Here is a 12,301-nt window from a genome sequence, read left to right as displayed (position 1 = left end):
TTAAAAAAAAAAAAAAAATCAAAAACAGGGCGATAAATGGCGGAGGGCAGGATGGCGGCAGGGCCGCGGTGACGGTGGTGACTGTGTGTTCCTCGTCCTTGGTCACTGCCCCCCTGTTACGTGGGGTGGGAGCAAACTGATAAAAGAGCGCGCAAAAAGCTAAGGAGGGGTAAAAAAAAAAAAGGAAAGATGCCCCAGGAGTAATTAAAGAGGGGAGATAGATCAATTGGCGTCAATTTGGGTTCTGATTCCCGTCTGTAACTCTGCAAGTGCCTCGCCGTTCCTTCCCCCCGAACGTTTTTCTCCGAAATCTTGCTGGACCACTTCCTGCCTCGGAATGTCCCCCCACCCAGCCCCCACTGCCCCCCACCCACCCCGCCATCCTCCAGACTTCCCACACTCCCCGTCACCTTTGCCAGCCTCCGGGGGTGCCCCTCATTTCTGAGAGGCTTCCCCAGGAGGCTGGCAAAGATGATCCCTAGGTGTGCTCGGGGGAGAGGGCTCCCCAGATCTTGCAGGAGCACACCCAGGGGGTCAGGCCACGTGGTAGGGCTCGTCTCGCTTAGCTGCAGCCATCTCCTGCCTGGCCAAACCGTTCCTTGCTCTGCACGATGGTCGGTGCGTGGATGCCCCTGGGGTCTGGGGGCACCCAGGACTTACATTCTGTGGGCTGTGGGGTCAGGACAGGTGCCGAGAAGAGGTGGGGATCATCCTCTTCTCGGAAAGATGGAACCACCTGCCTGAGCCCGAGACACACCTTCCCACCATGGCGCGTCCCAGGGGACCAGAGGGGAGCACGGAACAGGAAAACCTCATCGCGGGGCAGCTCAGAGAATAATTTGGGATGGAATTCGGTCTCAGCTGCACAAGGCTGGACACAGGTGTCCCTAGAGAGTGTGTGTGTGTGTGTGTGTGTGTGTGTGCGTGCATGGATGCATGTGAGGCTATGTGGGTGTGTGTGCGTGGATGTGTGTGTGTGCGTGCATGGATGCATGTGAGGCTATGTGGGTGTGTGTGCGCGCGGATGTGTGTGTGTGTGTGTGGATGTGTGTGTGTGTGCGCGTGCATGGATGCATGTGAGGCTATGTGGGTGCGTGTGTGCGTGGATGTGTGTGTGTGTGTGCGTGCATGGATGCATGTGAGGCTATGTGGGTGTGTGTGCGTGGATGTGTGTGTGTGTGCGTGCATGGATGCATGTGAGGCTATGTGGGTGTGTGTGCATGGATGTGTGTGTGTGTGCGTAGATGTGTGTGTGTGTGCGCGTGCATGGATGCATGTGAGGCTATGTGGGTGCGTGTGTGCGTGGATGAGTGTGTGTGTGTGTGCGTGCATGGATGCATGTGAGGCTATGTGGGTGTGTGTGCATGGATGTGTGTGTGTGTGCGTGGATGTGTGTGTGTGTGCGCGTGCATGGATGCATGTGAGGCTATGTGGGTGCGTGTGTGCGTGGATGAGTGTGTGTGTGGGTGTGTGTGTGTGCGTGCATGGATGCATGTGAGGCTATGTGGGTGTGTGTGTGTGCCTGGATGTGTGTGTGTGTGCGTGTGCATGGATGCATGTGAGGCTATGTGGGTGTGTGTGGGTGTGTGGCTGTGTGTGTGCGTGGATGTGTGTGTGTGTGTATGTGTGTGTGTGTGTGTGTGTGCAGGGTTGCATGTGCTTTCCAAGGTACGGATTGTGATGTGAGATTTTGGAGTGTGGGGGTGTTTTGCCAATTCGATTCTACCTTCGCGATTCGGGGTTTCTGCTCCGCGCTCCCCTCCTCTGGTCTCACAGCGTCCCCTCACTGCTCTGTAGGGTCCCAGTGATGGAAGCTTGGAGGAGGAGCGGGTTGGGGTCTTTGGTGTCACACTGCCAGTGCCCGGGGAGGGCCTGGCGAGGGGGGCGGAGATGGCTGGCCAGCAGGGACAAGCCTACCTGGAAATTTGGTCCCTTCCTTTCTCTTAGATGATTAGATCAAAGCCAATTTAAGTCCAGATCCAAAGGGAATGAGAAGGAAGGGGGGGGGGGGCCGAATTCTTTTATTTTGCCAATTGTTTTTAAGCCAATTTATTTTTAGTATTTTTTTCAGCCAATTGATTTTTTTTTTTTTTTAAGAAGTTTTTGGAAAGCTAGTTTGCTTTTCTGGTGTTGCTAAAAAGCCAATTCATTTCAAGGGGGCTGATTGAGGGGTTTATGATTGCAATTTTGGTTGTATAATTTGGGGGTAATTTGGGGGGTGATAATTTGGGGGGATATTTAAAGCCAATTGGTTTTGTACATTTTTAGAGATGTTGTTCTGATCCCCTCGGCCAGATGGAGGGGGCCGAGGGGGACTTGCCTGACGTGGGGAGGTTGGGGCACAGAGGCTGGGTCAGGGGAGCCCGCAGACAGGACGGTACAGGGATTTCAGAGAGAGACCTAGTGGGGCAGTCCCGGTCAGGAGGACGGCGCGAGGTAGATGGTGTCACTTGGCAGAATTACGACACTTTGGCTCACTTCTAATCGCTGGATGCCTCGGGAGAGGCGCCCCCGTGGGTGGCAGGGTCCTGGGTAGGCAGGGCGATCAGCGGACGGTGACTCTTGGCCTCTCTGAGCGCCTCCAGCTCCTTGGCGAGCGTGCGACCCCGGCGTGCTCGCAGGAAAGCGGGCAGGCCCCTGCGCAGGCGCTGGGTGGACTGCTTCCAGGTGTCAGATTGGAAGAACTTGCCCACGGGGTATGCTGTGAAGTCGTCCTGGGAGAGGAAGAGTGAGTCAGGGGCTGCCCAGGCCCCAGGGAACACGGCGGGGCAACGCCTAAGCTGCCCCGGGTGCCCCAGATGTGATGGCAGGTGTGACAGGCCAGTGCCCACCCGCGCTGCTGGCCAGCGCCCCCAGTGGGCAGAGTGTAAAGGACTCCCTGGCTGCCCTCTCAGCTCAGCAGCTGGCTGTGCCCTGGTCCCCTGGCTCCAAGGTGACAGCCCCGTGGGGCTGCAGAGGGAGAGAGGGGAGGGTCCCCCTCGGGGCTGGGCTGGAGCTGGGGGGCTGTCTTACCGGAAGCACGGTCGTAGAGGCAGACACATCCCTCTCGGACTTGGCGGGGGCGGCACAGTAGGTCTCCAGTAGGGCCAGGTCGCAGCTTCGGAAGCAACACTCTTCCACGATGCCACGGCTGCGTCGGTTTATGCGGCTGGATGGTCGGCCTGGCGGTCCCCCAGGGAGGAAGGGCAGGACAGGTCAGTGCCCACACCTGGCAGAGGCAGGGGTCCTCGGCCAGCCCCCCGCCCCCACCCTTGGGACAGGACACCCGGTGGCCCTGCAGGCACAGCCAGCCGCAGCCTGGAGTGGAGGAAGGAAGCGAGAGGCGGGCCCAGAAAGGACAGAGGGGACAGTGAGCGTGAGTGACCAGAGCCAGCCCCTGGCGTCCTGCGCCTCCTCCTCGAACGTCAGGTGGGCCCCGGCCCCGAGTCCCGGGACCCCGGGGTCCCGGCCCGAAGGCCGGCTGGGACCCAGGTGCCACGCCTGAGCCAACCAGGAGCCTAGGTGCCCGTGGCCCTAGAGACGCCACCGCTGAGACCGGCAGGAATGGGAGGAAGAAGGAGAAGACGGGAGGAGAGGAGTGAGGAGCTGCACAGACCACGCCCTCCTTTCTTCCCGCCCTCCCCTCCCCCCACCGCGGGCTCCAGACTCGGCCACGCGAAGTCCCCGCCTTCCTTCCGCCGTCCGTGGAGGGGGGGGCGGGAAGGGAGCCCCCAGTAAGGGGTCCGGCTGCAGGGTCAAAAGGGCTGGGGGCTCAGCCCAGCCCACCCGTCAGGGAGGCAAGCCTGGTGCCAGGGCCGGCCAGCACTAGGCGCTGCGGTGCCACTTCCTGCCCCCAAGGGTGGCAGAGAGAGAGACCACGGGAGAAGCCAGGGCAAGCAGGGGCCTCGGAAGCGCGGAGAAGTGGGTGTGCTTTTCAGAGCGAAGCGCTGGCATGCCAAGACGGGCATTTCCGGCCCATTTCAGAGGGTGGGTAAGTAAAGGCTGTGGAGGAAGGTGCCTCGTGGGCGTGGTGGGCCGGGTTCGAGCCTCACGGCCCTCGCCCGGCTGTCCCAGCAGTGTCCCGCCCCAACCCCCGTGGCCCGGAGAGGCATCTGGCTGAGCCCAGGGAGCGCACGTGCCCCACCCTGAGGGCCAGGCTGCCCCTGCTCCCCCATTTCCCCTGGAAACCACGTGGACACTCTCCCAACTCTCCTGACAGTAAAGAACCGGAGGCCCAGACTACGGGGAGTGAGGGCAAGAGCCCACGCTGAAGGAGAGGTCACTTCCATCGGGGACACGTCCTGCTGCACGGGGCCGCAGGGCGGAGGGGGGCAGAGGGGTCCGTGTGCCCAGCCAGGCGTCCCCGGTCCGAAACCATGAGAACCAGCCAAAACGCTTAGGCCAGCAGGCAGGCGGCTGCACCACGAGCCGCCCTCAAGTGTGGGTCCCGCCCAGCCCCCGAGCCCTCTGCCTCCCACCAGGGCAGCGGACCCCCCTCGTGGATGGAGCCACGCGCCCCCCAGCACGCACACTCACACCCCCAGTGACAAGTGCTTTTATTCTTAATGGCATTCAACCCATTTGATTCCATCGTGCCCATCGCCAAGAGGTGGACAAAAGGTGCAGGAAGCCAGTGCCCACAGCTGCCCGTGGGCAGGTCAGGGAGAAGCAGGAGGGGAAGGGTTGTCTGCGCCCCCCGCCACACCGGAACTGGGCCTTCAGCCCCCTCCACACCCCACCCGCACTTGCGGCTTCAGGTCTGGCCACTTGTGGACACACCTGTCCATTCTCCCTTGACTGTGAGTCGTGTGGCTAGAAGCCTGGGCCCAGCCCCCCGAGCCAGGGAGGCTGGAGGGCCTGCAGAGGCGACTGAGGACCGTGAGGAGGACCCCAGCATCTACGCAGGGCTTGCTGCGCCCACCCCTCCCCTGGCCCCAGGGAGCTACTCACTGAAGTAGAAGCCGCGGTCCCCACAGACAAACTGGAGGGTGTCCACCAGCTCCCCGCCGCACAGAGTCTCGCTGGGGCGGTAAGCAGCATAGCAGCACGAGGCGAAGGCCAAGAAGGCAAGAAGCACCAGCATCGACTTTCCTGCTGTGATCCCCATTGATGTCTGCGGGAGAGACAGAGGCGTGAGCCCACCACCCCGCCCAGGGCCGGCCCGCCCTCCGGCAGGCCCCCGGATGGCTCAGCCAGGACGTGCCGGCTGCTCCCTTTGGGACCCTAAGCCCAGCCACCTTCTAAGTCCAAGCCCAGTTGCAGACTTAAAGCCTGGCTTTCTCCTTAATCTTAATTGCTTTAATTACAGGAACAACAAGAGCTTTCTCTGTTGAGGCTGGTGGGATGCAGAAATCACCCCACGAGGAGGGAAGGGCTGGGGGCGGAGCCTCTCTGATGGGCCCCAAGTGCTGGTCAGTACCTTCACGTGGGGATCACTGTCCCCCTCGTATTATTGCCGAGGCTTGGCCACACCCAGAGCGGCAAGGGCCAGTGCTGGACACTGGACCTGGCCTCCATCCTATGAAGTCATGGGGGCGGGGCCAGCACAAGGCAGTGGCCACTTCTTGAGCCTCCCTGAACCAGCCAAGATGGCAGAGGGCCCCACCCCAGCACAGAACATGTGCACCCCAGAGGCCCAGCCGGGCAAGGGCGCCAGGAGGACCAGCCTCCCTCCCAACGCGACGGCGGGGGGTCCCGGCCCCACGCCTCTCCCTCCCAGACGGCCTTTCCCAACTTCTCGGCCTGCTGATGAGCAAAGGTCAAGGGTCTGGTGGTTGGCACGGGGTGCCAGCCATGCTCCCGGGAGCCTCGTTCTCCGGCGTCTCTTAGTCCCTGGACTCCAGTCTTCCCTGGGGTCCCCAAAACACACATGAAAACCAAAAGCGTTCTTTCCAGGCCTTGCATCGCACTCCCAATGGCCAAGGGCCTCAGAGTCCTTCCAGGAACACCAGAGCCGCTCCCCTCTTGGGATGCCAAACCCCAATCGGAGAGCTGAAGAGAGCAGGTCAGGCCCCACCCCACCCCGGGGAGGCGGGGGGACCAGACACCAGGTTCCCTCAGGGCCGATCTGGGGGAAGAGATGCACCTCAGGACACACCCCCTCTCAAGGCTGCAAGGCTGAAGACCGGGGTAAATAGGCCCCCGTAAAGGGGAAGGATCTTGGCTTCCCTTTAGACTCAGCAGCCACTTCCGCCTCTGCAAAAGGTGGAAGCCCCCCAGGCAGGCATTCCCAGCCTGTCCTCGGCAGGCCCAGCTCCAAGCCCCTTCTGGGAGGACAGTCACGGCCCGGCGCCCCTCAGCCGTGGCACCCTGGGCTACTCAAGCAAGGGCCCGGGTGGGCTGCCCACATGTGTCCGTCCCAGACACTGCACCCAGTGAACACACGGGCGCTGAGCCACACACGACTTCCCAGCCTGGAGCAAGGTTGTTGCCTGTTGGAATTTTGGTGCAATAAATCGTGTAGGAAATGAGAGGACTGAGGAGGAAACTCAGTCGCGCTTAAGCTCCCGACGAGCAGGGGCCAGCTCCATGGAAGATCTAAACGGCCACCTCGCCCACCACCCCTCGCTGGACGAAACCCCAGTCTCCTTCCCCGCTGCCCCACGGCCACCCCCTCCAAATTCTGAAAACAAATTTGGCCAGCTAGGAATTCCTGCTGTCCGAGCGGCAACTCCATCTTTCTGCAAGCCCAGCCACTTGGTGTGGGGTCCAGTCCAGGACACCAGCGGAGAGCCGAGCCTGGACAGGAGGCAGGCAGCCACGCAGGCCAGGTGAGCCAGTGGGCAGAGGAGGGGTGGGGGGCTGAGTGAGGGGCGGCGGGCAGGAGCCAAGCGGGCTGCGGCGGGCGGGAGCCGCAGCGCAGCGGGGTCCTTGCTCCAGAGCCGCTGTTACCTGCAGCTGGACAGGAGGCTCGCTGGGGCTGGAGGAGGATGAGGAGGAGGAGGAGGAGGAGGAGTCTGGAAGGCTGCCTCCGAGGAGAAGCTAATGTCCAGTTTGCAGGCTGGTCAGTGCCTCAGCTTTTATGTCTGGGCCGGCTCCTCCCAGCCCCGGCTCCACCCTGCCCCCACCCCGCTCCCAGCTGACCACTCCCCCCGCCCCCTTCGCTCCCGCCCCCTCCGTCCTCCCAGCCAGCCCCTCCTCTCCTGCACCCCCAACCGCTAGCCCTAGCGTCTCTTAGCAAAGTACCAGGGCGGGGGAGGGGGGCTCCTCCCGCACCCCCAGCCCATCTCTGCACAAGGAAATGGGGGGGGGGGGCGGTTCCGGAGGGGGCTGCTTTCCACCTCCTTGTATGGAAACTTCCATCTGCCCACGGGGGCAGGGGCAGTTACCCTCTCCGGACGGTCCATTCCGGGCCCCTCTGAGCTCTGGACCAGCCCCCCTCCACCCAGATTCCTGGTTGGAAATGTCGGGGACCAGGAGAGGGAGGCGGTGGGGGGGGCGCGGAGGGAATGTGGCGTCTGGCAGGACTCTCTTGCCAACTCGGCCCCCCTCGCTCCATCCTGGCCCCGCCCACCCAGTTTTCCTCTCTCGGTCTTGCTGGCAACGAGTCAACATACCAGGGTGGGTTTCTGAGATTTGCGCCCCTTCTCATTACACGGCCGCCGCCCCCCCCAGCCCCCGCCCACGCCCGCCTTTGCCCCCGCACGGCACAAATCACAAACTTTCAGTAACAGCCCCCTGCACCCGCACGGCGACCAGGAAGTCGGCGTGCACAGAGCTCACACCTCCCCCGGCGCTCCCCAAGTCCCTCCCCCGCCCCCCACCCCTCGCCCCTTTCTCCGCGGCGCGAGGGAGAGCGCGGGGTTCGCCCCGGGGGACGCGACCGCCAGCACCCCAGCCCCGTCTGCCCGGGCCCCGCCGCCCCGCCGGGCCCGGCCCGCACGCCGCTTACCTGGAAGCCGGCACCGGAGCCGCCCACCTTCCTGCTGCGTATTGCAAACCGAACAGCGGGCGAAGGCCCTCCTGCCGGACACTCCTCTGCCAGCGCCGCTCTGACCGAGTCGCGGGGGCCGAATGTGCGACGGGGCAGAACGGGGGGATGGCTTTTTTTGGGGGGGGGGGGGAAATTTCGTCTGATTCTTTAGGGAGGACGGGCTGTCTGCGGGCCGGGGCGGGCCAGATGTTGTACTTTTAGGGGGGGAAAGGGTATCGGGAAATGAGGTCAGCTGTTGTATCAAGGACAGAGAGGGGCAGAGATAGTGAGAGAGACAGGGTGAACGTGAAAAGGGGGGGCCGAAGAGAGGGCGAGAGGGAGAGAGGACAGCGAGAGGCGGGCAGGCTCACAGCGGGAGAGAGCAGCGGAGAGAGAAACAGAAAGCGTATAATTAATCCACTTTGGGACGGCGAAGGCGAGAGGGCGGGCGTGGAAGGGGAGGGAGTTGGAGGCAAGGAGCTGGGGGGGACGGGAGGGAGCGAAGGGAAGGCTGCGGAAGAAGACTGGGGGCCGGGACCAGAGGCCGGAGAGGGGCCGGGGAGCGCAGAGAAGCCGAGGAAAGGGCGCAACGTCGGGGGCCGGGGAAGGTGCTGAGGGGGGCGGAGCGGAGGCGTCACCCGGGCCGCGGGCGCCCAGCTCGGCTTGGGCCGACGGAGCCCTCGGCCGTCGCGAGCCCGGGCCTCGGGGGGGGGTGGCGGTGGCGGCGCCGGGGCCGCTCGGGACGCAGCGAGGAGGGGGAGCGGCCGGGCTGCGCGCCGGGGGAGGGCCGGGGGGGAGCGCGGGGGATGACAACGCCGGCGGCCTGCGAGCCGGACTGCCTGCGGGGGGGACCGCCTCCTCGGGCGAAGCGGGACGGGCGTTGAGGTAGACGAAGAGGAGGCGGCGGGGAATCCGCAGGCCGGCGGAGCGCGGCCCCGCCGACGGCGCCCGAGATGGGGGTCAGCAGCGTAGCGGACGGCGTCGACGCGGGGCCGCCAGCCGGGTGGAGGCGCTGGCGGGCGAGGGCCAGGAGGCGAGGGCGGCCGGAAGGGGGGGCCGGGGGCCTGCCTGGCCTCACGCAGCTCCGCCGGAGAGCAGGCGAACTCTGGGCGCCAACGCCCGGCTCTTATAGTCGAGCCACCCGCGGCTCGGCGCCCGCTCGGGCCCCGCTGGCCGAGTGCCCGCGCCAATGGGCGCTCGAGGGGTCCTCGCCCCGCCCCCGAACCGCCTCTGCAACTCGAGCCAAGGGGGGGCCAGGCTTGGGGTCCCGGGGGGCAGCGGTGAGGGGGGGGGCTGTGGGGTGCGCGGGGACGAGATTGGAGTGGGGGCAGGGATCCTCAGAGTTCGAAAGACATCTAGAATCACTATTCTAAAGTGTTTGGGGGCCCTGTCTGCGGTTCCGGGGTGCCAGAGTCCCGACACAGTACACGGGGGACCCGGGACGACCAGGGTGGGCGGCGTCACATGCCCTAGCGACGGCCGGATCCCCGCGCCCCACCGGGGGGCTAGGCGGCGACGGTGCCCTGTGTGTGCGGGCCCAGGTGGCGGGTCCCCGAGTCCCGCCGGGGACCTGCTGGGGAAGTGGGGAGTCTCTGGGCGCGGGCGAGGCGCGCAGCCTCCACCTGCCCGAGCAGGCGCAGCACCTCGAGCTGCAGCCGGAGCCCGAGCGCCCCCCGGTGCCGCACGGGAACCGGGGAGGAGCCTCGGCGGACGCCAGGTGCGGAACGTGGAGAGGGCCAGCCGGGCCAGGCCCGAATCTGGGCCAGGCATGAGGCCGGCCCGGGCTGCGCCTGTGTGCCAGGGGCGAGACGAGCAGGGCGGGAAACGTCGTTCAAATCCTACCTGAATGGCCGAGCTCACCGGGGTGCGTCTAAGCAGCTCGCCTTTGGGGCCCACCCAAAATATCCGGATAATGGTTCCCCCGTCCTCTATGCGTTGGACTTGCGTAGATTCGGGTTCAGCCCCGGGGGCCACCACGGTCATTTGAGGGTCTGGGGAAACCATCTCCTAGAGGGTTTGGACGATGTAAGAAGTCGGTGTGATTTTTTTTTCTTTTTACCAAGTCAAAACCACGCACGAGTCCCCGCGCCCCGCCCGCCCCAGGAGCCCAGACCACGCGCGCCTCTCCAAGGGGAAGGGGCTGCCGGCGGCGGAAGCCCGAGGCCGGCTCGCCCCCTCGCTCCGCCATCAATCACGTCTCCCGCGCTCGGCGCGCGCCTACCCGAGTCCTCCGCCGGGGTGGCTGGAGGCGCCCGGGCGGCTGGAGGCGCCGCGCCGCCTGAGCGGGGGTGCGCCTCTCCTCCGCGTCCCTCCTGCCCTGCGCCCTGCCGGCCCCGCTTGGAGGTCGCCGAGGCGCTTAACCCCCGTTGTGATCTTTGCACAGAGCAAAGGAAAGCGGCGCGGGTCTCCGGGGCTCGACCCAGCGCGCGGGGCGGCCGAGGGGCTGGCCCGCCGCACGGCTCCCGCGCCCCATGCCGGTGTCCCCAGCAGCCGCTCGGGACGGCGGGACGGCGGCGGGTGGGTTTGGGAGCCAGGCCCGGACGCGAGGCGGCGGGGAGCTCACCGCGAGGCTGGAGGCCGAAGGCTGCGTCCGCGGGCGCTGAGGAGTCGAGGCAGCGAGCGAGCGATCTGCTGCGGGCGGTAGGCGCGCTGAAGGTGAGCGAGACCCCGGGGCAGTCCCCAGCGTCCGGGGGCAACGCCCAGTCCGTTGGAAGACCCGGGGACAATGCCCAAATTTGGGGGAAACTGGGGGCAATGCCCAGTCGTTCTGGACGCGGGAGAAGCCCTGCCTACGTCCTGGCGGACAAGCTGCCCGACCGAATGTGTGTGAGGAGGACGAGAGAAACTTCCCGCATCCAAGGAGCTCCGGGGACTTCGCAGCAGACGCGGAGAGGCCCAGAACCGGTGCCCGCGGGGTGCGGGGCCGCGGAAGCTGCAGAGACCGCGCTGGGGCCGGCAGCAATGCCCAACTGCCGGGAACGCAGTGCGGAGCCGCCTGGTTTGCAAGGCAGAGAACGAAGGTCCTGAAGTGGGGACCCAAAGGAGGGTGCGTCGGGGTGAGGAGCTGTGATTAATGACTAAATTCGAGACTCCAGAAAAAGAACCCGAGTCTGGGGGCCGGGGAGGCCGCTCCGTGCAGCCGGGGGACAGGGGAGCCGAGTCTACCCTGTGAGGACCCAGGCATGTAGGTCAGCAGGCTCGTGGGGCAGCCCCATTTGTAGGGCAGTAGGTCTGCGGATGACCATGACCGGAGCAAAATCCTCAGTGTGGAACTTGGGAGGTTCCAAAAGGGCAAAGGGTCTAAAATTCGGGGAAGAAAAACAATGGGTGGGCCTTGGGGATCCAGGTGCAGTGGAGAGGAGTGGAGAATCATTTCCAAGATTTAGAAATTCAGGTTAGTGGACGCTTGCAGCGCCCGAGGAAAATCACTTCCATAATTGTGGCTTCTGGAAAAATTCTCAATGTCCTTGAGAGACTCAAGAAACACAGTCTAAATTTGGGGCAACCTAGGGTGTGATCAGTACATTTGGAGAAGGCAGAAAATCAATGTCTTTTTAATATTTTAATTTTTAAATGGGTTTCGATTAGTTTATTTTTGGTGAACAGGAAAAAGAAATATTTTCCTGGGCACTGTCTGCATTTGGGGACCCCCCTAGGAAGCATTGGCCCAAGTGTAGGGGATCCGTGGAAAATGTTCAGTAGAGACTGATATCTAAATTTCAGGGAACCTGGTTAATAGCAAGGAATCTTATAGGATGCAGGCCTAGGATACCTGAGATTTCCAGGACCTGGGGGTATTTTTCGGTATCTGGGCAATTTCATTTTGGGAGGCCTGTGGAAAATTGCCTAAATTTAGGACTCAGGGTAAGGATCATAAAATCAGGGGACCCATAAATCAGTGCTCAAAAAAGTACAGTTGTTTTGTGGAGAAGGGGCAAAAAGTCTCAGTTTATTTTGGAGGGCTAGCAGGCAGCATCGCAATCCGGAGGCCCCAGAAAATAATTTTTGAATCTGGGGCTCCAAAGGAGTCTTTAAAAGTCCCCAGAACAGAGGGTCAATATCGAAGTTTTAGGGGGAAAGGATTAAGAATTCCTAGGTGGTGGGGCCTGGTGGTCTACAGCAGATCGGCAGTGTCTGAGACCCAGGAAGTGTTGACTGGGTTTGGGGTGACTCAGTGAGTGCCTGGAGAAATGTTCTGGACCCGAGAAATAGTGCCTTTCTGTGACACTGAACGTGTTTGGGGAGCTTAGAGAGGGCGATGCCTAATATTGAGAGCCCAGTGTGTCCAAACAGAGGGCACCGGGAAAAGGTCCAGTATCGGTTGGTCTGGAATTTGGGATCAGTTCTGAATTTTAGGAAACCCGGATTCTTGTCAGTAAGCTCGTGGGGCCCAGGGAATTTTTTAATATT

The 12,301-nt window shown here is 63.3% G+C and overlaps 1 protein-coding gene and 1 non-coding gene across 3 annotated transcripts; both read right to left on the bottom strand.

Annotated features, from left to right (window-relative positions):
• IGF2 (insulin like growth factor 2) lies at positions 2,000 to 9,900 on the bottom strand (the record flags this gene model as incomplete). Of its 2 annotated transcripts, none has more annotated exon segments than NM_001287042.1 (4): positions 2,000 to 2,714; positions 3,013 to 3,161; positions 4,930 to 5,092; positions 9,734 to 9,900. In NM_001287042.1, coding segments are annotated over 4 exon segments (708 nt in total).
• Positions 3,556 to 3,623, bottom strand: MIR483 (microRNA 483). Its single transcript, NR_129761.1, has one exon. It is a non-coding gene; the product is annotated as a microRNA 483 (primary transcript).

This window comes from Capra hircus, chromosome 29 (genome assembly GCF_001704415.2).
Source record: "Capra hircus breed San Clemente chromosome 29, ASM170441v1, whole genome shotgun sequence".
Taxonomy (NCBI): Eukaryota; Metazoa; Chordata; class Mammalia; order Artiodactyla; family Bovidae; genus Capra; species Capra hircus.
This window is presented reverse-complemented; position numbering and strand designations above follow the sequence as displayed.